The 24,823-nt window shown below is 38.6% G+C and overlaps 1 protein-coding gene across 14 annotated transcripts; it reads right to left on the reverse strand.

Moving 5' to 3' along the window:
• Positions 1–203: 203 nt before the first annotated feature.
• Positions 204–24,679, reverse strand: LOC118280567 (granzyme-like protein 1). Of its 14 annotated transcripts, XM_050699589.1 has the most exons (11): positions 13,685–13,931; positions 12,179–12,261; positions 11,267–11,394; positions 9,830–9,897; positions 9,426–9,589; positions 8,914–8,999; positions 3,426–3,452; positions 3,194–3,346; positions 1,313–1,439; positions 969–1,100; positions 204–446 (listed from the first exon to the last, which is right to left on the reverse strand). In XM_050699589.1, exons 1-11 carry the CDS (start codon positions 13,761–13,763, stop codon positions 219–221), a joined length of 1,275 nt encoding a protein of 424 aa, XP_050555546.1. In that variant the 5' UTR covers positions 13,764–13,931; the 3' UTR covers positions 204–218. The 14 variants fall into 14 exon arrangements, with proteins under 14 accessions (XP_050555546.1, XP_050555545.1, XP_050555542.1 ...); XM_050699588.1 differs by lacking the exons at positions 969–1,100; positions 1,313–1,439; positions 3,194–3,346; positions 3,426–3,452 and adding exons at positions 7,258–7,389; positions 7,692–7,818; positions 8,328–8,480 and having other exon boundaries at positions 8,887–8,999; positions 13,685–13,899; XM_050699585.1 differs by lacking the exons at positions 204–446; positions 969–1,100; positions 1,313–1,439; ... (1 more) ...; positions 3,426–3,452; positions 13,685–13,931 and adding exons at positions 5,757–6,123; positions 7,258–7,389; positions 7,692–7,818; positions 8,328–8,480; positions 24,528–24,677 and having other exon boundaries at positions 8,887–8,999.
• Between the last annotated feature and the right edge of the window lie 144 nt (positions 24,680–24,823).

Consider the following 24,823-nt stretch of genomic DNA (forward strand, 5'->3'; position numbering starts at 1 on the left):
ATGATCGGCAAAGCTCCAAATGTTTTCGGAAAATAAAGTCGAAGTCCCACATTTTTTAAATTACAGCGACTTATGTTAGGTATATCCACGAAGAAGTTCACCATGTACATTCAATTATGTAGCACCAGCTGTATTATTTGTAGACACCACTACTACCATTGACTTGTAAGGATCAGGTGCTATAAAGTTTTTTGAAATGAAACCATATCTTGTTAGTATTAAGGTGTAATATTTAACCACCTATCAAGCCAAAGATTGTCCTGTTTTCTGCGTTGTTCTGTCTCCTCAGGCCAGACGATGCCTTCGATCCAGGGTACGTAGTATGAGACCCTGGTGTACATGCCAGCCGAGCCGAGGATGCCGCAGTCCTTGCCGAATGACGTCACTCCGACCACTGTGTACTGACATTTGAACTGGTTCGTCTGGAGGGGACCGCCGCTGTCACCCTGGAGAATAATAGAATAACTACTTAGTATGTGGTCGAACTGATGACGATGTGGCAAGCTGCTCATGAGCATAAGTCCTGATTTGACTTGACACTATAAGCTTAACTTTCTTCCATTACTTCACATGAGTAAGTTCTGGCTTTTTAAGTTATTCCAAAAGAACAGGTTCACATTAATATTACTAGATAATTGATGTTTTTATAATTGATTGCCTGGTCATATGAAACACATCCAGTAATATCTTACAGCTGTACTTCAACAAAGCGGAGGTGTTTGAAAAGGAGAGCTGAGAGGATAATTATATTTATTTCACAGCTCGAGTGTTGCCATTAAAACGTAGATGTTAGCAAAAGCTGTGGCGTACAGTGAGTTATATTCGTTTTTGGTTGTATGACAATCAAGAGCGACACTGCTCCGCTTTACATACACATTACAACCAAAGCACCGAACGCGCTCTTTTTCGATATCGTTAAACGTAAAACAAACTCGTACTGACTGCAAGTACAATAGAAGTATGTTTACCTCACAAGTATCGACTATCTCCTTGTGATTACCGTAACACATTTGCTTTTCATGGTCGTATCCATGCTTCAGATGTCTATGGGGTGGGAAGAGAGCCGCACATTCTGTTTCTTCGAACTGCTGGAGATTCACCTGTAATGATGAGTTATAAGTTAATTATTCTTCAGAAAGATTGTCATGGAAATTTAGAACTTTGTCAAACTGATTGACGAATTCTAAAAACTTGTATGTTGATATTCTTAATCTTTCTTTATTATCTTTGATTTCAGTTAATGTGACATTGGAAATTCTAGTCTCCGCAAAGAAACGACTTATAACAATATTTCTTGATTTTAATGACTTACTGCTTGCAATGTATCAGCTAAACCCATCATATGACCCAATCGGCCCCAACCAGAAGCTTCAGCTCTACGCGGGCTCTCCTTCCCTATATCCAGGCATGCTGGCAGAAGATTTTTAGCAAAGTTTATTCTAAAACATAAACATGAATCTTTTCCAACGCTTTTAATATGGTCAGTCACGATATCCTTTCGGCAATCCTGTCCCATCTTGCGATCTCCGGCAAATCACTGGAATGGTTCTCTTCATATCTTCGGGGGCGTCAGCAGTCGGTCCAGCATGATGATAATTTCTCAGGCTGGTGTGATCTGGCGGCAGGCGTCCCTCAGGGCGGCATTCTTTCCCCACTTCTTTTCTCTATTTTTATTAACCTCATTACTCCTGAACTTCAGTGTGCGTACCATTTGTATGCGGACGACTTGCAGCTGTACCGTCAATCTGGGGTGGACGATCTACCTGATGCTATCAGCAGACTTAATGGTGACTTGGCAGCTGTCCGAAGTTGGTCAAACAGGTTCGGTATAGCTGTTAACCCAAACAAGTGCCAAGCCATAGTTATAGGTAGCTCTCGGAGCCTCAGATCGATTGACGGTGCAACACTGCCTCCCATCTCCTATAATGGTGTGACTATCCCATTCAGTCAGGACGTCAAGGACTTGGGCTTAATTATTGACAGCACATTGAGCTGGCGTGCACAAGTTGCTAGTGTTTGCCAGAAAGTTACTGGGTCATTGAGGGCGCTGTATCGTTTGAAGAATTTCCTTCCATCCTCCGTAAGGGCACAGCTGGTGCAGAGCTTGATTTTCCCTATTATTGATTACGCTGATGTCTGTTACTACGACCTGAATGCAGATCTGCTCAATAAACTAGACCGACTTCTAAATAACTGCATTCGATTCGTTTTCAACTTACGTAAATATGATCATGTTTCTGCACATAGACTGCAACTAAAGTGGCTGCCCATACGCTTGCGCAGGCAGCAGAGGGCATTAACCACTTTATTCTCTTACCTTATCTCTCCTTCTTCACCTAATTATCTTGCTTCTTACTTCCAATATTCTTGCGCCAACCACACTAAATTTCTTCGTTCGTCTCAAAATAGACACCTTCAGTGTGTCTCTCATCGCACTGACTTCCTTCACTCTTAATTTTTTCATTCAAGCTGTTCTTCTGTGGAATGCGCTCCCCAAGGAGATCAGAGTGGCAAAAAGTCGCAGTTCCTTTAAATTTAAAGTCCGCGAGCATATAATGAAAGATTGGCAGACTCAAGACAATTGAGGAAATTGAGGAAACTTATTTCTCCATTATGTGTATGTATATGTATGTAATGTGTATTACATGTATTGTATGTATTGTATGTATTATATATGTATATATATGTATTGTATATTGTATTGTATTCTTATAGTATTATGTATTGTACATTGTATTTTTATATGTATTCTTTTGTGCCTGTGTTTTGGCTTCGCATCGATCCGCTTCATTTCTCTGCACTACCCTATGGTTGACTGTAAGAGAATGCCTTAAGGCATTAAGTCCGCCATTCACTGGATTTGTGATGAAGAAATAAATAAATAAATGAATTATTATTTTTACATTGCAACATAACCGTTCCTTTTCATTTCACAGGGTGGACCTAATATCGAACCCTGAGGAACACCAATGGTGCTATAGTACTAAGTTTAGTTACTGATATCAGTGACTATGATTTTTACGATTGAAAAATATTAATATCATGATTTTCTCTGATTTTTAATGAACAATTTAAGTATCTTATGAAAGTAAAGTGACAATATCTGCTATTTGCCGTATCAAACGCTTATGCAACGTAAGAGAAATTATAGTATTGTGTATGAATACATTAATAAGGAAATCCAAATGCTTACTCAGTTTCTGTCTCCAGTAGCGCTATATCGTGGTATTTGGAAGGAGGATTGTATTCGGGATGGGGAATGATTCTCTTGATTTTATGTATGTTCCATAATTCCTTCGGATCCGTACGTTTTAGCAGTCCAAGTGCAGCATACGAGACGTTACCCCTTAAATTAAAAGAATATATGAAACGACCAGTGTAATAAGTACCTACCTTAAGTGAATATAATGTAAACCGAAACTTACAAAGCTTTGGTAAATATGCAGTGTGCAGCAGTGAGGATGAATCTCTCGCTGATCACAGTTCCTCCACACAGCCATTGCGCGGTTTGCTCATTGTCTCCATAACCCAGTAAAGCCTAAAATGAGGAGCAGTAATTAAAATATTGAATCTATATTTGTTTTTGGGCGTATAATTCATACTAAAAAATCACGGCAAGCCGCAGATAACTCCCAATCAGCCAATCTAGAATTCATTATGGTCTGTAGTGGATATCTTATGATTGATATGATGATAATAATGGAATCCTATCGCTATATATAGGTTCTGTATGACTTGCCATATGAGGGAATTCCCATCTTTGTGCACGTCTTCCGCCAACAACTAAGGCTATATTTATCATGTACTCATGACATTTTTTATCTTCTTTCCAAATCTTTTTCACCTCGAAATTGCCTTGGCCCCGGCATGGGTACGGCAGACGATGGAAGTAATCTAGACATTCTAAAAAAAGAAAGAAATGTTGTTGTAATCGGTAATTTCATAGATTCTTTTATTAGTTCATTTATTGCGGCATGGTATATAAAACGCTAACCACTTCGTGAAATGTGCAGTTTGATATACTTAATCTAAGTTGTAAGTAACCAAATCAATTAAAAAAACGAGTTTATATACTTACTTGACCAAGCAACGGAGCCTTTAGTATCAGTTAAAGTCGCGAGCGGTCCTATGGCAGTATTACGGTATCTAAAATAGTAAATTGCAATAAATGAATTAATATGACTATTATGTACTTACAAGCGGTTTAAACCGCTGCTCGGCTCGTAATTTCATTGTTCTCCTTACCGTTCTGCGTCAGAAATATTACATTCAGTGCAACAGACTACAGGTTCGTTGTTTTTATATGAACAAATGTCAGGCAGCTCCGGGTAGTTATTCTTCTCTTTGGGGAAACCAGCATTCGCCTGAAATGTTCGATGGTAATAAATTGTACATTATTTACCAAAGATATTAAAGAGACTAATGGGGAGGCTTTGTTCAACAGTGGACGTCTTCTGGCTGATGATGATGATCATACTAAATACATCAAGGCAAATGCAACTGTGACGACACCTGACAAGTGTCAGATGATAGAAGTCGCACATAGACTAACAACTAAACTACCATGTAAATCAATGGATGACGTCCTAAATATCCTGCATCGCACACGTGAAGTTTACATGCGAATAAATTGGGCAGAAAGCCGCCAGGCACCTCACCTGGTTGGAGGATCCTCTTTTTATTAGGGAACTTTATCCTCTGTTCCTAAACTAAAGATCTTTAGGCATTCTCGGTTTTCGTATCAGTATCGGTAAAGAGTCGTAAGCTAACTCAGGGTATACACATTTGTAACAAATAAAGCGGCAGCATCGCTCTCTAACAAAACCAGAACCTAGGTGGGTTGGAAAAAAGTGAAGCCAAGTGTGGAGATTACGGCGAATGGTCTTTTGAAGGGAAATCCCATAGTCCAGCAGAATGACTTGAAATTGATATAAATTACAATTAATACAATGTATAGTTAAGATTGCCATTTATACTTACTGACGTAGATAATGAGGAGTAGCGAGTTTACTAAGTACAATACTTACATAAAGATAACTCAAGGATGCGGAGGGGCACCGAAATATTCCGACACACGTTCCGTTGAGACCATCAGTTACACAAGGTTCATCTGTAACATGGTCAAGAGATGAAAAAATTGAAAAGGCCATGGGTCAACCTCGTTGTTTATCAAACATCACTAATTAACAAAATGATTGTCCGTAGGATTTAAAATTTTTCACTAATCAATATCCTGTATGCCAAAGATCTATTTTCTAATGCATGGATACAACATCTAGGTGTAAAATATTAAGTATAATACTAATAACAAAGCCAGACTTACCTTCTTGAAGATTTAAATCACACGAAACTAAACACAAACATGAAACAAACACAAATATTCCACCAGTAGCTGCAGCCATATCTAGCAAAGACTTAGAGCAAAATGGTTAACATTAAGCTTAAACTTGCACAAAAAACAATCTATTCATCGCTTGTACATAATGGTTAATTGATAATGATCCCAGAATCGTGATGTAGATTTGATAATAGGATGTATCAGTACCCACACACTAGATGAAAAAAGGGTCCCAAAATATGAACATATTATGTACTGAGATCAACTAGGGTTAAACTATCTAAAAGGATCATCTTGGAAAAAGAAAAGGAGCTATAAATAAATGCTTTATTATGATTAAAATTTTAATAAATCTTAATTTTATTATTATGTTATCGGCTTATTTACGACCACTAACATGAGCCTCTTACATGACTTGAAACTAGTCGAGTTCCTCGTCAAACAGTTATGTGAGTAAGCCGATAACATAATAATTAATTTAGTATGTCTCACGAAAGTTACACTAAAATTTAATAAATCTTATTTTTAAAATTAAATAATGTCGTTATAATTATCTATTTGGGTGCAGCATTTAGCCACTTGTCAAGCCAAAGATTGTCCTTTATCATGCGTTTCTCTGTCTCCTCAGGCCAGACGATGCCTTCGATCCAGGATACGTAGTATGAGACCCTGGTGTACATGCCAGCCGAGCCGAGGATACCGCATTCTTTGCCGAATGACGTCACTCCGACCACTGTGTACTGGCATTTGAACTGATTCGTCTGGAGGGGACCGCCGCTGTCACCCTGGACAATACAAAGATATTCCAATACATGACTATAAATATATTATGATAACGTTTGAGTTGTAATATAATAAAGAGCTGCGTAACAAGGGGGTTGATGTCTCGGTATGAAAATTAAAAATCTATTTCGTCCGTCAGTTATGTTATTATAAAAAATATTAGACACGTATTTTTTATTTGTTATTTTCATAGATAAACCGAATCAAAGTTTAGGAGTGGAAGCAAACCACGTCGTTTCTACGTATAAAACGTACCTAGAAGTGACATCACGCGATATTTCAAATCTATATATCTTCGAAAATATTTGTTACGGTAAAAAAATACGTATCTAATATTTTAAAATTATCTACAAGACAGACATTAAAATTTTTTTTTTTTTTAAAAAACGTTGCCCCACACTAGGATTTTCTCCTGTGTCGTGGGTGCGTTTACAAACATACAAGTTCACATACACATGACACCCAGACCCGAAACAACAATTTGTGGATCACGCTCCGTGCGGGAATCGAACCCGCTACCCGTTGCGCGGCAACCAGTTGCCCAGCCACCGCACCAACCGTGCAGTCAAATCAATCAATCAATAAAAATTAGTTATCTGCCCTATTTTTCAAAGACTAATTTATAATGAAAACCAATTCAAACGCTGATTGTTTGCTTACTTCAGGGTCTTTCAGTCTTTCATTGCAGATGCATTCTCTTTATTTGTTTAAAATTCTCTAAATTTACATTTTTAAATACTACACATACAAAATAAAATAATATTTAAAAATATAAAAATAGGAGCCGACCAGTAGCGGGAGCATGGTCCAAGCCACCGGTGGTTAGGGCTCCAGAGACAGAAACCTCCTCACAATACGCCGTTTCTAGGAGTACTGCCTTCTGCATCAGGCCCTTGATCCATCCGCCAAACCCCAGCCTCCTAAGGTGGTTGTCGAGGCTGTTGGGTATTAATCCGTTGGCCGACACGACTATCGGCACAACGATAGCTGAATCCACATTCCATATGTCGACAACCTCGTGAGCCAAGTCAAGATATTTTATTTGTTTATCTTTTTCAGCTTTCACGAGGTTCTCGTCATGAGGGATGGTGATAGCAGATGCATTTATTATTAGATAATAAAATACGTGTATATACCTCACAAGTGTCGATTATCTCCTGATGGTTGCCGTAACACGATTGTGTATCATGATCGTATCCGTGGCTCAGGAGTCTGTGCTGTGGGAAGAGAGCTGCACATTCTTTATCCTCAAACTCCTGGAGAGTCACCTGTAACGGAAGAATGTCAGTAAATTTTAGAACCGTCTTTTAATAAAAAAAAAATGGAATAGCCGGTAAACGAGTAGACGGGTCACCTGATGGTAAGCAATCGCTGCCCATGGACACTTGAAATATATTTGTTTTTTCTAACACCTGTGTACATGCTACTTGAATACACCAGAGGTATTACATGTGCCTTGCTGGCCTTTTGGGGGTTAGGAATTTAAGGATTTTTGGGGAATCAGATCGGATTGGGAAGAGAGGTGATTATCTCTGGTAAATTCTATTATAAAATGCAGATTTCTACTTACTACTTGTAGTGTATCAGCTAAATCCTTCCTGCTGCCCAAACGGCCCCAGCCAGAAGCCTCAGCCGTGGCTTCTTTATTCATTCCTGTATCCAGACATGCTGGCAGGAGGTTTCTGCCAAAATTTATCCTGAAAAATATATCAATAAATGTGTTTTTATTTTAGTTATATATTACTTACAAGTTGATTTTACAAGTCGGGCCTAATGCAGTTCCTTGAGGAACACCATTAATGTATTATTATTCAATTTAAAAATAGCTGTAAGTGATATTGATTTTCATAATCAAAAAGCGGAAAGGTTATAAGATTTTCTCGTTTATAATAAACATGGTAATGATATAAAAAGTCTTTACTTTTACTGACAATAATTTTCTCATACATAAGGATGTGGATTTGAAACCTGGCAAGAAAAAAGTGACTTATTCCAAGTTATACAATGTGGTGCTTTATGTTCACATCCGCTGACATACTGTGAAGAGAAACCTGAACTTATAATTTCTAATTTTATTATATGTTTTAATTATCAAGCATTGACTGGGCATACTCATAGGCTTGTGAATGAAGTTTTTACTCAGCAGTTAGTATTTAAAGATTAGTATTGAAATGAAAAAATAATGAAAACTAAAATAAGTACTTACTCAGTTTCTGTCTCCAAAAGTGCAATATCATGATATTTGGAAGGAGGTTTGTATTCAGGGTGGCGGATGATTCTCTTGATTTTATGTATGCTCCATAATTCCTGCGGGTCAGTACGTTTCAGCATCCCAAGTGCAGCAAATGAGACGTTACCCCTTGAATTAACAAAACCGTAAAACAATTTAAAATATGACCAAAAAGTACTATGATAAGTAAACAATATAATGTAAACTGCTTCGTTGGACGAGTGGTTGCAAATGCGACTGCCAAACAAGTGGTCACGGGATCGATTGCCGGGAAGGGTGAAGTAAAAGACCAGCAAGGCTTATTTCGATTTTTCAAAAATTTCTCAGTAGTAGCACGGAGTCTGGAAACATGTCCGGTATATGACAAAGGTGCACCCCCTATTATATGGGACTTACAACATAAATTGTGAAAAGTGGGTGTACACTGTACAGTGGCATTACGTGCCATAAAATGATGAGCACCTTTGCCTACCTGTTCGGGGATAAAAAAGGGGGAAAATATAAAAAAAACTAGATAATGTAAACTGAAACCTACAGTAGTCTGGTAGATATACAGTGCCCTGCAGTGAGGATGAATCTCTCGCTGATCACAGTTCCTCCACACAGCCACTGCGCAGAATCCTCGTCATCTCCGTACCCAAGTAGAGCCTAAAACATAAACCAGCTATAAAAGTGTCGATTCTATAATTCCTCGGTATTAGAGGAAGCCAATCGTTCAAGTTAATAGTTACTTTAGGTCATAATTTGGAGATAACCGGATGAAGAGACTGCCTCGTTGGCCAAGTGGTTGCAAGTGCGACTGCCGGGCAAGGAATCTCGGGTTCTATACCCGGGTCAGGCGAAGTATAGCTAGGCTTTTTTCGGGTTTTTGAAAATTTTTCAGTAATAGCACGGAGTTTGCTCGGTATATGACACTTATTACATGAGACTTACAACAAAAATTGTGAAAAGTGGGTGTATACAATGGCATCACGTGCCATATTGTGCACCTCGGCCTACGAGGATTAAGGGCGTGACGACATGCATGTATGTATGAGAGAAAGATGAAAATAATAAATAGTCTGAATGCTTTACCATGTGAGGAAATTCCCATCTTTGTGCATCTCTGCCTCCCACAGCTAGAGCTACATCTAATCCGTACGCATGACATTTTTTCTCTTCTTGCCACATTTTTCGCACTCTGAAATTCCCAATACCCCGACACGGGTAGGGCAGCATCTTGAAATAATCTAGACATTCTGAAACAGAAAGACACACATACTTAAAACTTTGTCTCACATGCACATGTCAACGACGTCTGTTCACCCAAACCAGGAACAACAATTATTTCTGGATCACATAAAGAATTGCTACATGTTGCGTGGCAGCCGGTTGCCCAGCCACCGCGCCAATCATGCAGTCTGTATTCTACTTGTATTCAATGCATTTAGTTTTTCGGTTAAATAATCCAAAACTAGATGTTGTTGTAAGTTACTTACTCGACCACGAAATAGGACCTGTATTATCTTTAGTAACCCCCAGAGGTCCTATGGAAGTATGGCGGAACCTGAAATCACGAAAAACAACGCTAATATTAGCCTTTTCTTATAACCGACAGTCAGACTGGCATGCTTTCAACTGCAGTCAACTGTCCATTATTGTTTATATTTCACAAAAGCTGAGAGAGTTTCAAGCGATGGTCGGTTTATGTCTCTTCCCTAGGGATCTGCCGTACCGTTGCACCGTTGGGGCTCCGGAAGGTCTATTGAGAGGACCCAGTTACAGGTGTTGAGGTTGGCCACCAGGGTAGTTTTAGTGAGGTAAAAATCCCACACTCCCTAGTCTTTTATTAACCCCCGACGCAAAAAGAGGGGTGTTATAAGTTTGACGTGTCTGTTGTTGTCTGTATGTGGCATCATAACTCCCGAACGGATGATTTCAATTTAGTCTTTTTCGTATTAAAGGGGTATGTGCGAGTGTTTTTAGACATGTTTGATGACTAAATCGGTTGAGCCGTTTTAAAGTTATGGGCGGTGAAAGTAACGTAACTATATAATTAACGAAGGTATGCAAATATACTGGGATGGGGTCTCAAATGAAACCGCACTGAAAGTTATTGAAAGATAGAATTTTTTCGTATTGACAAAATAGCCTAAAAATAAACCAAATAATAATAATAAAATAATTAAAAAAAATAAAATTAAATATTTTATAAAATACAAAAATCGGGTTTTAACCTGCAAATGTAATCAGTTAGCCTACTTTAGAAACGGTAAAACTAGTAATTAATAAGTAAAAATCAAAGCGAACGAGCTTGACCAATTGAATGTAATTTTTACCTTAACAAGAATTAACGAAATTATAGTAAGCATGCATGTAATATACTAAGCCTAACTTAACCTAACCTACCTATGAATGAAATCCCAAAAAATTAAATAAAAAATTAAAAAATCCGTACGCGACATAAAAACTTTATTTCCCTTAAAAAGCCAATTTTTCGCAATAAAAGAAACCCGACAAAGGGCCTAAGAATACTATAATTCTGAAAAAAAAAAATACGTCACGTTGGGGGACCACATGAATACGGACTGCACACCGCCGCCCGCGCCGCTATATTTTATTTTCTCGTTATAGTTAAGTACTTAAACATCAATTTACTTTAATGTTAACACCAAGCATGTGATACTTATGAAAAAATCCGTAGAGAAGTAAGAAATTTAGGAGCGGTCCCCCAACGCGACGTATTTTTTACTTGAATTATTAGTACATTCTTAGGTAATTTAAGATTAGGTTTCTTTTATTATTTTTTACTCGAAGGGAAATAAAGTTTTTATGTCGGGAGTTTTTTAAATTTTTTCCCGAAAAAAGTTAGGCGCCGCTTGAAGGATTCCACCCCGTCACCAAAAAAACAACGGTGTATATCTCTTGTTACTTACGGTTCTTCTTTAGAAATACCACAATCAGTACAGCAGACTACAGGTTCATTGTTCTTATATGAACAAATATCTGGCAGGTCCGGGTAGTCAAATATTTCATTAGGTGACTTGATGTACCCCGCATTGGCCTGAAAACAGCGACAATCTACTTTAACATAACACAACAGAATTCAATTTTGTACATTCACATCCACATTCCACTGCTAGACTATGGACCTCCTTTACAACCGAGGGTCTGTCACAATCTCCATAGTTATCAGACGGGTTGGAGGTCGCAGTTTAACAGGTTCGGATTTATCAGAAAGTGCCACTAACTAGTCTTCCCCAAACGTGTGGGTAGTCTCAGACGACTTGCTCTTAAAGAACGAATAGACTACGACACTACACACTCATGTATGAACTGAATATACTTGTGTGAATAATATCTGATTTGGAAGAGTAATTGTGGATAATTATTTAGTTGTCGGCGGCGTACTTAGGTTGCTTTTAAGAACGTGCTTATACTACGTTGCTGTGGAAGCGTTTGGCTTCCACAGGTGACACGCTTGGACACATAGCTTAGCGCTGGAGTCCGGACTCAGTTAAGCTATGTTTTTTATATGAAAAGATGCATGCTATGAATCTTACTCGCACAGTTATATAGTTTAGTATCAGTGGAAACGGTCACGTAATTTCACAGTTTAGCTATTACATCTTCGTAGCATAGCTACATAGCACATCTCTGAAAGAAAAGCACCCTTACCATCCTTAGAAGCGTGAGCAGTAAAGAGAATAATGTCTGACATTTATGTCAGAATTTGTGTAGGTCGTAGTCTATTCGTACCTTAACGACACACGTGGAAGACTAGAGGATGGGGACAGTTGCCTTAATGTTTAGCAGAATAGTCATTCTGACGGTATACCAATACTTACATAAAGGTACGTCAAGGATGCGGAGGGACACCGAAATATTCCGACACACGTTCCGTTGAGACCATCAGTTACACAAGGTTCATCTGTAATAAAACAAATCGATTGTATCAGCCGCAGCCGCAGGGCATATATCATATCAGTCAATGACGTCCGCTGCTAAACCTAATCATTCCTCATGATTTCCAGATCGCTTGGATCGACAGCTCGGCAAGTCCAGTGCAGGATATCCACCCATAAGAACAGAACCCGTCACTGAATGCCCTTAATACAACCTCAACCTCACTCCTTTTATCCCCAAGGTGCACAACAACGTAATTCCACTCTGTACACCCAACAAATGTAAATGTAATAGGTGGTGAGCCTATTGCCATAATATACCGGGCACATTTCCAGATGCTACTATTTTCGAAAAGCCGAAAAAGCCCCAGCAATGGTTTGCCCGATCCGAGAATCGAAACCGAGATTGTCCGGCATCGCACAAACTCGACCATAGGTTAACACAAGTCAAACGAGCTTACAATAATGTAAACGATATGCAGAAACTGGAAAGGTTAAGAGTCAACACGTGTTCGTTATCAATATTATGGTATAATGCATTACAAAACTAATTTAAGTTAGTAGCTAATATGTATCCGGAGCTGCGGACTACCTAGCAGGAGAAGGAACGGGGTGGTTTTTAGTCAGTAAGAGTCTGACACTCCCTCTCGCCTCGCCCAAGGCGAGAAAAGTCATTGGATGATTTTCCCCGTCAACAAAAAAAAAGCTAATATGTATCAAGATCTATCTATTGAACGATTTATAATAAAACTGATAGACTAGGTTTTATTTCGAAGTTATCTTGTAACTATATATTTCCTATGTTCAGTCAGGTACTCAAACAGTTTTCTAATAGATACTAAATAACCAATCTACTTAATATCTCCTTAATAGGATTTTTTTGTATTTTCGTCTAATCAATAAGAAGTAAGGTATTAATAAACTGTTCAGGATTTTTGGCATTAGATTTCGTAAGCTTGTTCAAAATGATAGGATAGGAACTATTGCTAAGTAATTGATACCTCTCGAAGGTGGACTGAGATAGTAAGATACCGACAATTGTGTCGCATACATATAAACATAATTTTTCTAATGTGAAACTAAACAAAAACAGAAACAATTTTACCAAAATATTGACAGCGGTCGAATGTCGGATGGCCAAGTATTAGGTGAATTCTAATTATGCTGAGCTTTAAGATTTTGTATATCAATATTTGCGAGTTTTTTAAAGGACAAGCCCGCCACAACCTCCCAAACCGCTGCAACTCCTGTAAGCCAGGATCTACAGTAGATGCTACCATGAAAACACCGGAACACTGAAGTCCGGCGCGTCCCGTGGACATGAATGACTGTCTTGAATCGACTATTTATGATTATGGAAAGTCGTTCTATCATACAGTATTTGGACTTTTTACGCGGTTTGAAACCATAGTTATGGAAACTTAGGTCAACATAATTCAGGCAACTTACCTTCTTCAAGATTTAGGTCACACAAAACTAAACATAGAAAGCTTAAAAACACAAATGTTCTATCAATGCTTACACCCATATCTTACGGAGACTCGGAGCAAAATGGTAAACACAAACTGACACTGAAGTTTGTTAGTTACCTATATTATGGTTAATTTATAAATGGATGAGAATCGTGATTTGTATCTAGATTTAATTACAGTCACCTGCTTATTTACGTATGTATCATAAATAATAATGCAGAATGTAGGTAGGTAAAAAAAAGTGTAATCTGTGCATCTCAAACTTCGCAATCGCAAGTCCGGTTGCCATCCTATTTACCCTCCATAGTAATGACATCCGATTTTTTCTGAGATTACATATGTTTTTTTTTGTATTAATTATTCCGAATCCATGAGGAAAAGTAGGTAGTTCGAAAACAAAAGAAAACAGTACATATTCATTGATTTGACAATGCATCATTCATCAATTGACAATGATTAAATCATAAAGTCAAGTGATTTAGTTTTCCCATGGTAAGGTAAGGTATGCTAAATTAGATACTAGACATCCTCATCCTCAACCATTAAAACAGTATTTAATTTTGTATTTGAAAACGTTTAGTTACTGCTAATCATTTTACGTGTCAGAAGTAAAGTGAAAATACGACTTAAGACTCAGTGTTGTCCCAAAAAGTCATAATTATTAAAATGAGTAATAAAATGAGAAAGTCAAGTGATTTAGTTATCAATTTAAGGTTAGGGTTAGGATTATAAATTGAACTTAATTAAAGAGAAGCTTTGATTGTTTTTATTATTTTAGAAATTAAATAATGTCGTGATATCTACTGAGATGTAGAATTCAGCCACTTGTCAAGCCAAAGATTGTCCTTTTTCATGCGTTCTTCTGTCTCCTCAGGCCAGACGATGCCCTCGATCCAGGGTACGTAGTATGAGACCCTGGTGTACATGCCGGCCGAGCCGAGGATGCCGCAGTCCTTGCCGAATGACGTCACTCCGACCACTGTGTACTGACATTTGAACTGATTCGTCTGGAGGGGACCGCCGCTGTCACCCTGGAGAATATTAGAATATCCAGGTAATACCTATCGATCGTTACATTTTGAAGACTAATGGAAACCAATCCAAAGCCAAAAATAGTACCTGGCAAGTATCGAGTATCTTACTATGACTTCCATAACACGATTGTTTTTCGTGATCGTATCCATGCTTCAGATGTCTGTGCTGTGGGAAGAGAGTCGCACATTCTGTTTCTTCAAACTTTCGGAGTGTCACCTGTAATGAGGTTATCAGTAAATATGGAATCATTTTTTATATTCGCGTGTGTTCGAGAGTGTGCGGGGGAATTGCACTATTTGATTCCCCCTAGTCCTTTCCATCACCGAACCACAAGCAATAGGCGAGGCGTCACCGTTTCATGGTAGATATCCCACCCCCTCGCACGAAGCGCTTCACTTCAAGCTTCCTTGTGCGAATTGCTATGGAGTGGAATTCATTGCCGGAGTCTGTGTTTCCTGATGGTATAAATGGGTGTCTTCTGTTTCAAACTTAATAATAGGTTGCTTATGGGCAGACGTGCCCCATCGTAAGCCGCATCATCACTTACTATCAGGTGAGGTAGCGGCTAAACGTCCACTCATTAAATGTAAAAAAAACCATTGTGCACTTACAATTTTATTACTTAAAAGCCGAAATTCGTAACCAATTTTATCCAGATGTTCTAGATTGACAGTAACCCCGTAACTTACGTCCAAAAATCAATCTTAATTTAATAATTTTGAATTGAAATCACTTTACTACTGCTACTTACTACTTGTAATGTATCGGCTAAATCCTTCTTATGACCCAATTGGCCCCAACCAGAAGCCTCAGCTGACCATTTTTTATTCATACCTGTGTCTAGACATGCTGGCAGAAGATTTTTACCAAAATTTATCCTGAAATATCGTATATTATAGTTAAAAATGCGTTAATGGTAGTAACATATATGTGTGTTTGTACATATAAGTTAATTTTACAAACTGGGCCTAGTACAGTTCCTTGAGGAACACCTTTAATGTAATATATTATATTTAGGATTGAATTTAAAAGCAGATGTAAGTAATTTTGATTTCGTTTTTCCTATTTATAATAAACATAGTAATGAAAGTTACCTAAGAAGTCCTTAGTTTTACTGACAATATTTGCTAGCAGTTCTATCAAACGCTTGTGAAGTATATGCGCAACTAGAGAAACTAAATTAAACTCAATGCTCACTCGGTTTCTGTCTCCAAAAGTGCAATATCATGGTATTTAGAAGGAGGATTGTATTCGGGATGGGGAATGATTCTCTTGATTTTATGTATGTTCCATAATTCCTTCGGATCAGTACGTTTTAGCAGTCCAAGTGCAGCATACGAGACGTTGCCCCTTGAATTTACAAAATAATAAATCATTAAAATATGAAACGAGCAGTGTAATAAGTAAACCTAATATAATGTAAACTGAAACTTACAGATCTCTGGTAAATATGCAGTGTGCAGCAGTGAGGATGAATCTCTCGCTGATCACAGATCCTCCACACAGCCACTGCGCGGAATTCTCGTCATCTCCGTACCCAAGTAGAGCCTAAAATATAAACCAGCTATAAAAGTGTCGATTCTATACTTCCAAGGTGTTAGAGGAAGAAATTAGAAGGCAATCGTTCAAGTCAATAGTTTTTTTATGGATTAGGAAGCAAACGAGCAGACGGGTCATCTGATGGTAGACGATCAGCACCGCCCATGGACACCCACATCACCAGAGGAGTCACTTTTCACTCTTTTTGTGAAGGTTTGAAGGTAAATTGGACCTGATTAAGTTCACCCCAATCTGAGTTACTTTAGTTCATAATTTTGAGCTAATGGGAGGCCCACTCCTCAAATTCCTAACCCCAAAAGACCGACAACACTCTTGCAACTCCTTCCATACGCGGGGCCGGCTGCTTATTATATATCAATAAACAAATACCTACGTGAAGGACGTGTTAAATCCATGAAAGGAGTCATCCTCTTTGGCTAAACGTTGGGCAAATAACAAAAGAGACACTTCACATAAAAGTGATAGAAAGATGAAAATAATAAATAATCTGAATGTTTTACCATGTGAGGAAATTCCCATCTTTGTGCATTTCTGCCTCCAGTAACTAGAGATATGCCTAACATGAATTCATGACATTTTTTCTTTTCTTTCCATATTTTTCGCAGTTGGAAATTCCCAATACCCCGACACGGGTAGGGCAGCATCTTGAAATAATCTAGACATTCTGAAACAGAAAGAAACACATTATTAATATTAATAATTAATATAGTTCCATAAAGACATACATATACTATAGCCACACATATAGTTCCTTGGTGCCGTGCTAGAAATTGTATTCTACCTACTATATTCAATGCATTTACTTTTTCCATGAAATAATCCAAAACTAGATGTTGTTGCAAATTACTTACTCGACCACGCAATAGGACCCGTATTCTGTTTAAGACGCCCTAGAGGTCCTATGGAAGTATGACGGAGCCTGAAAACAAAGCTAATATTAGCCTTCTCTTATAACTGTCAGTCAAACTGGCATACTAGCTGCTGAGAATATCTCCTACATGGATAGTCATATATCAAACTTAAGCCGTGGTATCGCGAGCGCAAATGTGATCTTTTATAAACTTGTCTAACATGAGGGTTTTCTCCTATGTCGTGGGTGCGTTTACAAAAACTCAAGTTCGCATAGACACCACAACCAAAGAAGGATCCACACAAAGAGTTGCTCCGTGCGGGAATCGAACCCGCGACACGTTGGTTGGCAGATGGTTGCCCAACTACCGCGCTAGCTGTGAAGTCAACTGGGTATTTTTGTGTAAAACATTTTAATTTTCGCTATCTTTTGCAAAAAACTGATAGAGTGGGTTAGTTTGAAGAGCTGGTAGGTCTATTTCTCTTGTTACTTACCGTTCTTCTTTAGAAATACCACAATCAGTACAGCAGACTACAGGTTCATTGTTCTTATATGAACAAATATCTGGCAGGTCCGGGTAGTCAAATATTTCTTTAGGTGACTTGATGTACCCCGCATTGGTCTGAAAACAGCGACAATCTACTTTAACGTAACACAACAGAATTCAATTCAAAACAGTTTACTACTGAACTAAAACTCCTGGCCACACGAGGGTCTGCCATAATCTCTAGAGTTAGTAGGTAGGTGACAGAGGAAGTACTATGTAATGCAATTTTTTTTTTTTTTTTATTTTATTACTCTTTATGCACATCAATGTGTACAAGGTGGGCTTAATGCCGTAGGCATTTTACTTACTAAGTACTAGCATCTTACATACATTGGAATACTTCACGTTGATATTCCTCCGTCACTCCTCTCATCATAATAGACACTCTGATGTATTTTTGAGGGGGAAAATCAATCCAATGACTTCTCCCGCCCTGGGCGAGGTGAGAGGGAGTGTCAGACTCTTACTGATTAAAAACCACCCCGTTCCTTCTCCAGCTTTTCGAGCCGGAGCCCCGGTAAACCCGCTAGGTAGTCCGCAGCTCCGGATCAGGCATCAGCCCTACTGGGCCTCATCTGTGGTGGTCTGATGGCTCTTTGAGGCGCGCGCGGAACGCGACGCGCCGCACGCATAGGATCTGGTTCAGGTCGGGCGGCGAGCTATGGTAAGTATACCTACCGATACTTACATAAAGGTACGTCAAGGATGCGGTGGGACACCGAAATATTCCGACACACGTTCCGTTGAGACCATCAGTTACACAAGGTTCATCTGTAATAAAACAAATCGATTGTACCAGCCAGCCAGCTTAAGTGTGGGAGAGCCATGCTTCGGCACGAATGGGCCGCCTCGATCGAAGTGATACTAAAGCCTCACTGAAAACCGACGTCAAACAACGCTTGCATTGTGTTTCGTTGTATGAGTGAGGTTACCGCCTAAAATGCCGGCAACGCCACTGGTTTCCAAGTGTAATTCCAGCATATCAGCCGTTTGGAGGCGACGATATAGTAAGTCATCATCATACCAGTCACGTCCACTGTGAAACATAGGCCTCCCCCAATGATTTTCATCGACCGCCTGGCAAGCACAGCGCAAGACATGCGGACATCCAATCACACAGGACCCGATAAAGATCAAGGCGCCCAACATTGTAAATAATATGCAGAAACTGGAAAGGTTAGCAATCAACACGTGTTCATTGTCAATATTATTACAAAACAAATTCGTAGTGGTTTATCTATATCAACATCTCTTAAACTATATTGCTCTATTTTATTGTAGTTTCTTATTGGTAGAATGGTTAAATTGAAGGGTTTGATAATTGCACCTAAAAACCTTATGATTACGTAGTTAGGCTTTTCACTCTAATTGCATAAGTGACGATGCGGTCGAAGATGGAGTATTAATACTTAATAAACTTAGGTATATTATTAATAATAATCATCTTCATAATAATCGAACAGCTTTCCACAATACCATAAAAAAGAACTATGGAAACTTAGGTCAACATAATTCAGGCAACTTACCTTCTTCAAGATTTAGGTCACACAAAACTAAACACAGAAAGCTTAAAAACACAAATGTTCTATCAATGCTTACACCCATATCTTACGGAGACTCGGAGCAAAATGGTAAACACAAAGCTCAAACTTGAATAAAAACAAGATTTTTAGGTACCATTATGGTTAATAAAATTTATAAATGGATGAGAATCGTGATTTGTATCCAGATTTAATTATACTTATTTACATATGTATCATAAATAATAATGCAGAATATAGGTGGGGAAGTAAGCAAAAAGTGTAATCAAGGAAATAAAAACAAAGTTGTATTTGAAAATGTTGAACTAGTTACTGCTAATAACGTTTTTACGTGTCAGAGATAAAGGGAAAATCTAAACAATTATGTGCCCAATTCGGTCCCTATCTACTCCAAACTTAAGACTGAATTGACCCAAAAAAAAAATCATAATTATTAGGGAAGCACCAGATGGAAAAAGATACCGATTAAATTTACTTAAATCAATTTTATTTGGGCGAAGAGAAGGAGCTTCCTATTTGTTTTCATTGTTTTATAAACTAAATAATGTCGTGGTATCTACTGAGATGTAGAATTTAGCCACTTGTCAAGCCAAAGATTCTCCTTTTTCATGCGTTCTTCTGTCTCCTCAGGCCAGACGATGCTCTCGATCCAGGGTACGTAGTATGAGACCCTGGTGTACATGCCAGCCGAGCCGAGGATGCCGCAGTCCTTGCCGAATGACGTCACTCCGACCACTGTGTACTGACATTTGAACTGGTTCGTCTGGAGCGGACCGCCGCTGTCTCCCTGGAGAATATTAGAATATCATGGTAATACCTATTATAGATCTTTAAAGTTTGAAGACTAATGGAAACCAAACCAAAGGCAGACTATTAGCATAGCTCAGGGCCTTTCATTGCATCTGATGATATGTACCTCACAAGTATCGATTATCTCGCTATGACTTCCATAACACGATTGTTTTTCGTGATCGTATCCATGCTTCAGATGTCTGTGCTGTGGGAAGAGAGTCGCACATTCTGCTTCTTTAAACTCCTCGAGAGTCACCTGTAATGAGACAATTTTATTACATAACGTCCGAAATTCATAACCAATTTTATCCAGATCCTCTAGATTGACATTAACCCCGTAACTTAAGTCAAAAATCAATCTTAATCTAATCATTTTGAATTGAAATCAGTTGTTTAGCCACTGCGAATGGACTAGAGACTTACTACTTGTAATGTGTCAGCTAAATCCTTCTTATGACCCAAACGGCCCCAACCAGACGCATCAGCCGATACTTGTTTATTCATACCTGTATCCAGACATGCTGGCAGAAGATTTTTACCAAAATTTATCCTGAAATATCGTATATTATAGTTAAACATGGCTTTATGATAGTTACATGTATGTATGTTTGTACAAGTTAATTTTACGTGGCGGACCCAGTACTGTTCCTTGAGGAACACCATTAATATATTAGTATTAAATTAAAAACAGCTGAATGTTATTTATCGTATGATCGGAAAACGAAAGATTATTATTTTTCTGATTAATTATAAACAGTAAAGACAGTTACCTAAGAAGTCCTTAGTTTTACTGACAATATTTGCTAGCAGTTCTATCAAATGCTTGTGAAGTATAAGCGAAACTAGAGAAACTAAATTAAACTCAATGCTCACTCGGTTTCTGTCTCCAAAAGTGCAATATCATGGTATTTGGAAGGAGGATTGTATTCGGGATGGGGAATGATTCTCTTGATTTTATGTATGTTCCATAATTCCTTCGGATCAGTACGTTTTAGCAGTCCAAGTGCAGCATACGAGACGTTGCCCCTTAAATTAAAAGAATATATGAAAAGACCAGTGTAATAAGTAACTTAATATAATGTAAACGTAAACTGAAACTTACAAATCTCTGGTAAATATGCAGTGTGCAGCAGTGAGGATAAATCTCTCGCTGATCACAGTTCCTCCACACAGCCACTGCGCAGATTGCTCATTGTCTCCGTACCCTAGCAAAGCCTACAATGGGGAATAGTAATTATAAAATATCGAAATTAGTCAAATTAGCTTATGAATCATTGACTGAAGAACATTAATTATTAATAGTCTGAAACTTTTCAAGTGGTATAATGTACGGGAGGGTGAGGGGTGAGGGTATCCCTCTATCCTGAAGTCCGATTGATGAATGTTTTACCATATGAGGAAATTCCCATCTTTCTGCCTCTCTTCCTCCAATAGCTAATGCCAACTCTAATTGGTACGCATGACATTTTCTATCTTCCTCCCAGATTTTTCGCACTCTGAAATTTCCATGACCCCGACACGGATAGGGTAGAACCTTTAAATAATCCAGACATTCTAAAAAAAGAAAGATACAACATTAAATTATATTATAAGCCAAGATAAAAAAAAAATGTATTAATTAATATCTTACTAGACCAAGCAAGCGGGCCTTTATTATTTTTAGGAATTCCCAGAGGTCCTATGGAAGTATGGCGGTACCTGAACAAGGAAAAGAAACAATAATATTAGCTTTCTCTTAACACCAACTCTCTTTAAGTGTGAGAGAGCCATGCTTCGGCACAAATGGTTCGGCTCATCGGAATTATACCACGGCCTCACAGAAAACCAACGTGAAACAATGCTTTCAGTGTATGAGTGTGGTTACCGGAGGCCCGAATACTTTCCTTCCCAATCTCCAATTCCTTTACAACCCTTAAATTCCTAAAAGGTCGGGCGTCCATGGGCGGCGGCTAATGCTTGCCATCAGGTGATCCGTCTGCGCATTTACCGACTTATTCCGTAAAAAAACCAACTGTCAGACTGGCATACCCTACCCTTTAGTCATCTTCAGTTTTAGGCATCATAAGCGTACTACAAATAAATCGATACGATGTGGTGAATCTGATAGTCTTATAACAGATATAAATGATTAATAGTTTTATCAGCCTTCACTGGGCAGCCATTTTCAGACCCGTAAATAGACAAGGGTAAAAAATTTAAATCTAGTACATGTCTGATCGACAAATATTTTTTTTTACATTTAATGGGTCGACGTTTGGCCGCTATCTCGCCTGGTGGTAAGTAATGATGCGGCCTAAGATGGAACACGTCTGCTCTTGAGCAACCTATTCACTCCGGCCTTGAAGACACCCAGGTTATACCCAGCAGGAAACACAGACACCGGAAGCTTGAAGCAAAGCGCTTCGTGCGAGTGGATGGGATATCTACCATGAAGCAGAGGCGCTTTGCCGATTGTCTTGTGGTTCGACAGTGGAAAGGACTAGGGTGAATCAAGTTGTGCAACTTGGTAACTTGAAGAAGGTATGTCTCGTAACTTACGGTTCTGCCTTGGACATAGCACACTCAGTACAGCAGACTACAGGTTCCTCGTTCTTAAATGAACAAATATCTGGCAGGTCTGGGTAGTCATATATTTTATCAGGTGACTTCACGTACCCCGCATTGGCCTGAAAACGACGACCATCTACTATAACATATTTAACGCAACATTCCCATCAACAGTCCGTGACAATTCACCCCTGATTGCTTAGCTTATGATTGGCCTGCTCCAATACATCAACCAATCAGAGCGCCGAATGCAATAACCGTTTTGATCTCATTAAGCGCAAAACAAACTAGTATTAGACCCTCTTAATTATGAGCCTTTCTTGTATAATCTCCTGATTGATAATGAGATGGCTTAAGAGATTCAGGTTTATTAGAAAGTACCGTAGCTAACAACACCCGCGGATGACGAGGGGTGGTGACAAATGCTTTACTTGTCGCTACTCAAAGTAAAACAAAGAACCTGGGGCATTAGTCCGCTATTACAATTGTGTCAGAATGGTCGATCATTGAGCAGTGCAAAAGAGACGGAGCTATGTAGGTTGTATAGCTCCATCCCTCTTGCACTGCTTAATGATCGACCATTCTGACGCAATTGTAATAGCAGACTAAGGCCCCTGGTGGTCTACCGATACTTACATAAAGATAACTCAGTGATGCGGAGGGGCACCGAAATATTCCGACACAAGTTCCGTTATGACCATCAGTTACACAAGGTTCATCTGTAACATAGCAAATACTTTATATCAATAGTCAGCCACAAGACATCCATTGCCACAAATGGCCTATGTTCCTTAAAAAAAAAAACAGTTCAGCCAGGCGTCAGGAGGCGACGTTACAAGAGAAGGCCGGAGGCCCAATTCCGCCCTTCCCAATCTCTAGTTCCCCAACAACCTTTAAATACCCACAAAATGCCGGCAACGCACTTGTAACGCCTCTGGTGTTTCAAGTGGCGGCGGCGATTGCTTACCATCAGGTGATACGTCTGCCCGCTTACAGGAGTGTTCCATAAAAAAAAAACAAGATGACCTCTGCTGAACATAATCCTCCCGTTATTACTTGCAGATCAGCTGTATTGATCGCAACTACATAAGGTGGTCAGACGACTCGAAAGGTAAAGGTCGTAGAAAGTCACTGAATGCAAGGCGCTTCCGACGTCTATACTTATAATAAATCTGTAGATGGGACAATTCTGTACATTATTTAAAAAATAACTATTAGGGGATTAGTGATTGATACTGATGGCAAAAATGCAATCAGTAAAATTTTTGTCTGTCTGTATGTTCTTTATAAAAACAAAAAGTACACGACGGATTTTAACGAAGCTTGGTACAATTATTCTACATACTCCTGGGCAGGTTATAATATAGGTACTTTTCATCACGCTACAATCAATAGGAGCAGAGCAGTGAAATGTCTGCCCGAAAGTCACTATTCCGTTGAAGTCGCGGGCAAAAGCTAGTTGTGAATACGATGCAGAAACCAGAAACTCGGAAGGTCATGAGTCAACACGTGTTTAATGCGTGTGAACGACATTCCACAATTATCCAATCAAAGATAATGATATCTATAATAAAATCACAATTTAGAATCCAGTTTGATTAGAAACGCTCTGATCAGCCGGAAATATTTTGGCAGAAATGTTTAGCATTTAATGATATTCCGTATCCTGGGCTTTTTTAAACGATGGTGGCAAGTTAGTAACATCACGGTTACGCTTGCAACACTTGGAGCATTACACGCGCCTTGTCGATCCTTAAGAAACCTATTTACTACCTTTATTTTTACGGTAGGAGCATTTTGATCAAGCTAACAGAAACTATTAACTACCAAAAACCTGATTCAAAATGGTCCATTACTTTTAGTTGATCAGACAAAATTGAATAATTATACTTAAGGACTTACTATCACAGCTATGAAAACTTAGGTCAACATAGTTCAGGCAACTTACCTTCTTCAAGATTTAGGTCACACAAAACTAAACGTAGAAAGCTTAAAAACACAAATGTTCTATCAATGCTTACACCCATATCTTACGGAGACTCGGAGCAAAATGGTAAACACAAAGCTTTAACTTGCATAAAACAAGTTTATTCATCACTTATACATTATAATCATGGGTAATTAATAATAGTAGATGAGAATCGTGAGTTATCCAGATTTAAATATAAGTTACCTGCTTATCTACTTAGTTTACTTAGAGTATTAATATAGGTACCTACATATGTAATTGAACCGTTTAAACTC

This window comes from Spodoptera frugiperda, chromosome 16 (genome assembly GCF_023101765.2).
Source record: "Spodoptera frugiperda isolate SF20-4 chromosome 16, AGI-APGP_CSIRO_Sfru_2.0, whole genome shotgun sequence".
Taxonomy (NCBI): Eukaryota; Metazoa; Arthropoda; class Insecta; order Lepidoptera; family Noctuidae; genus Spodoptera; species Spodoptera frugiperda.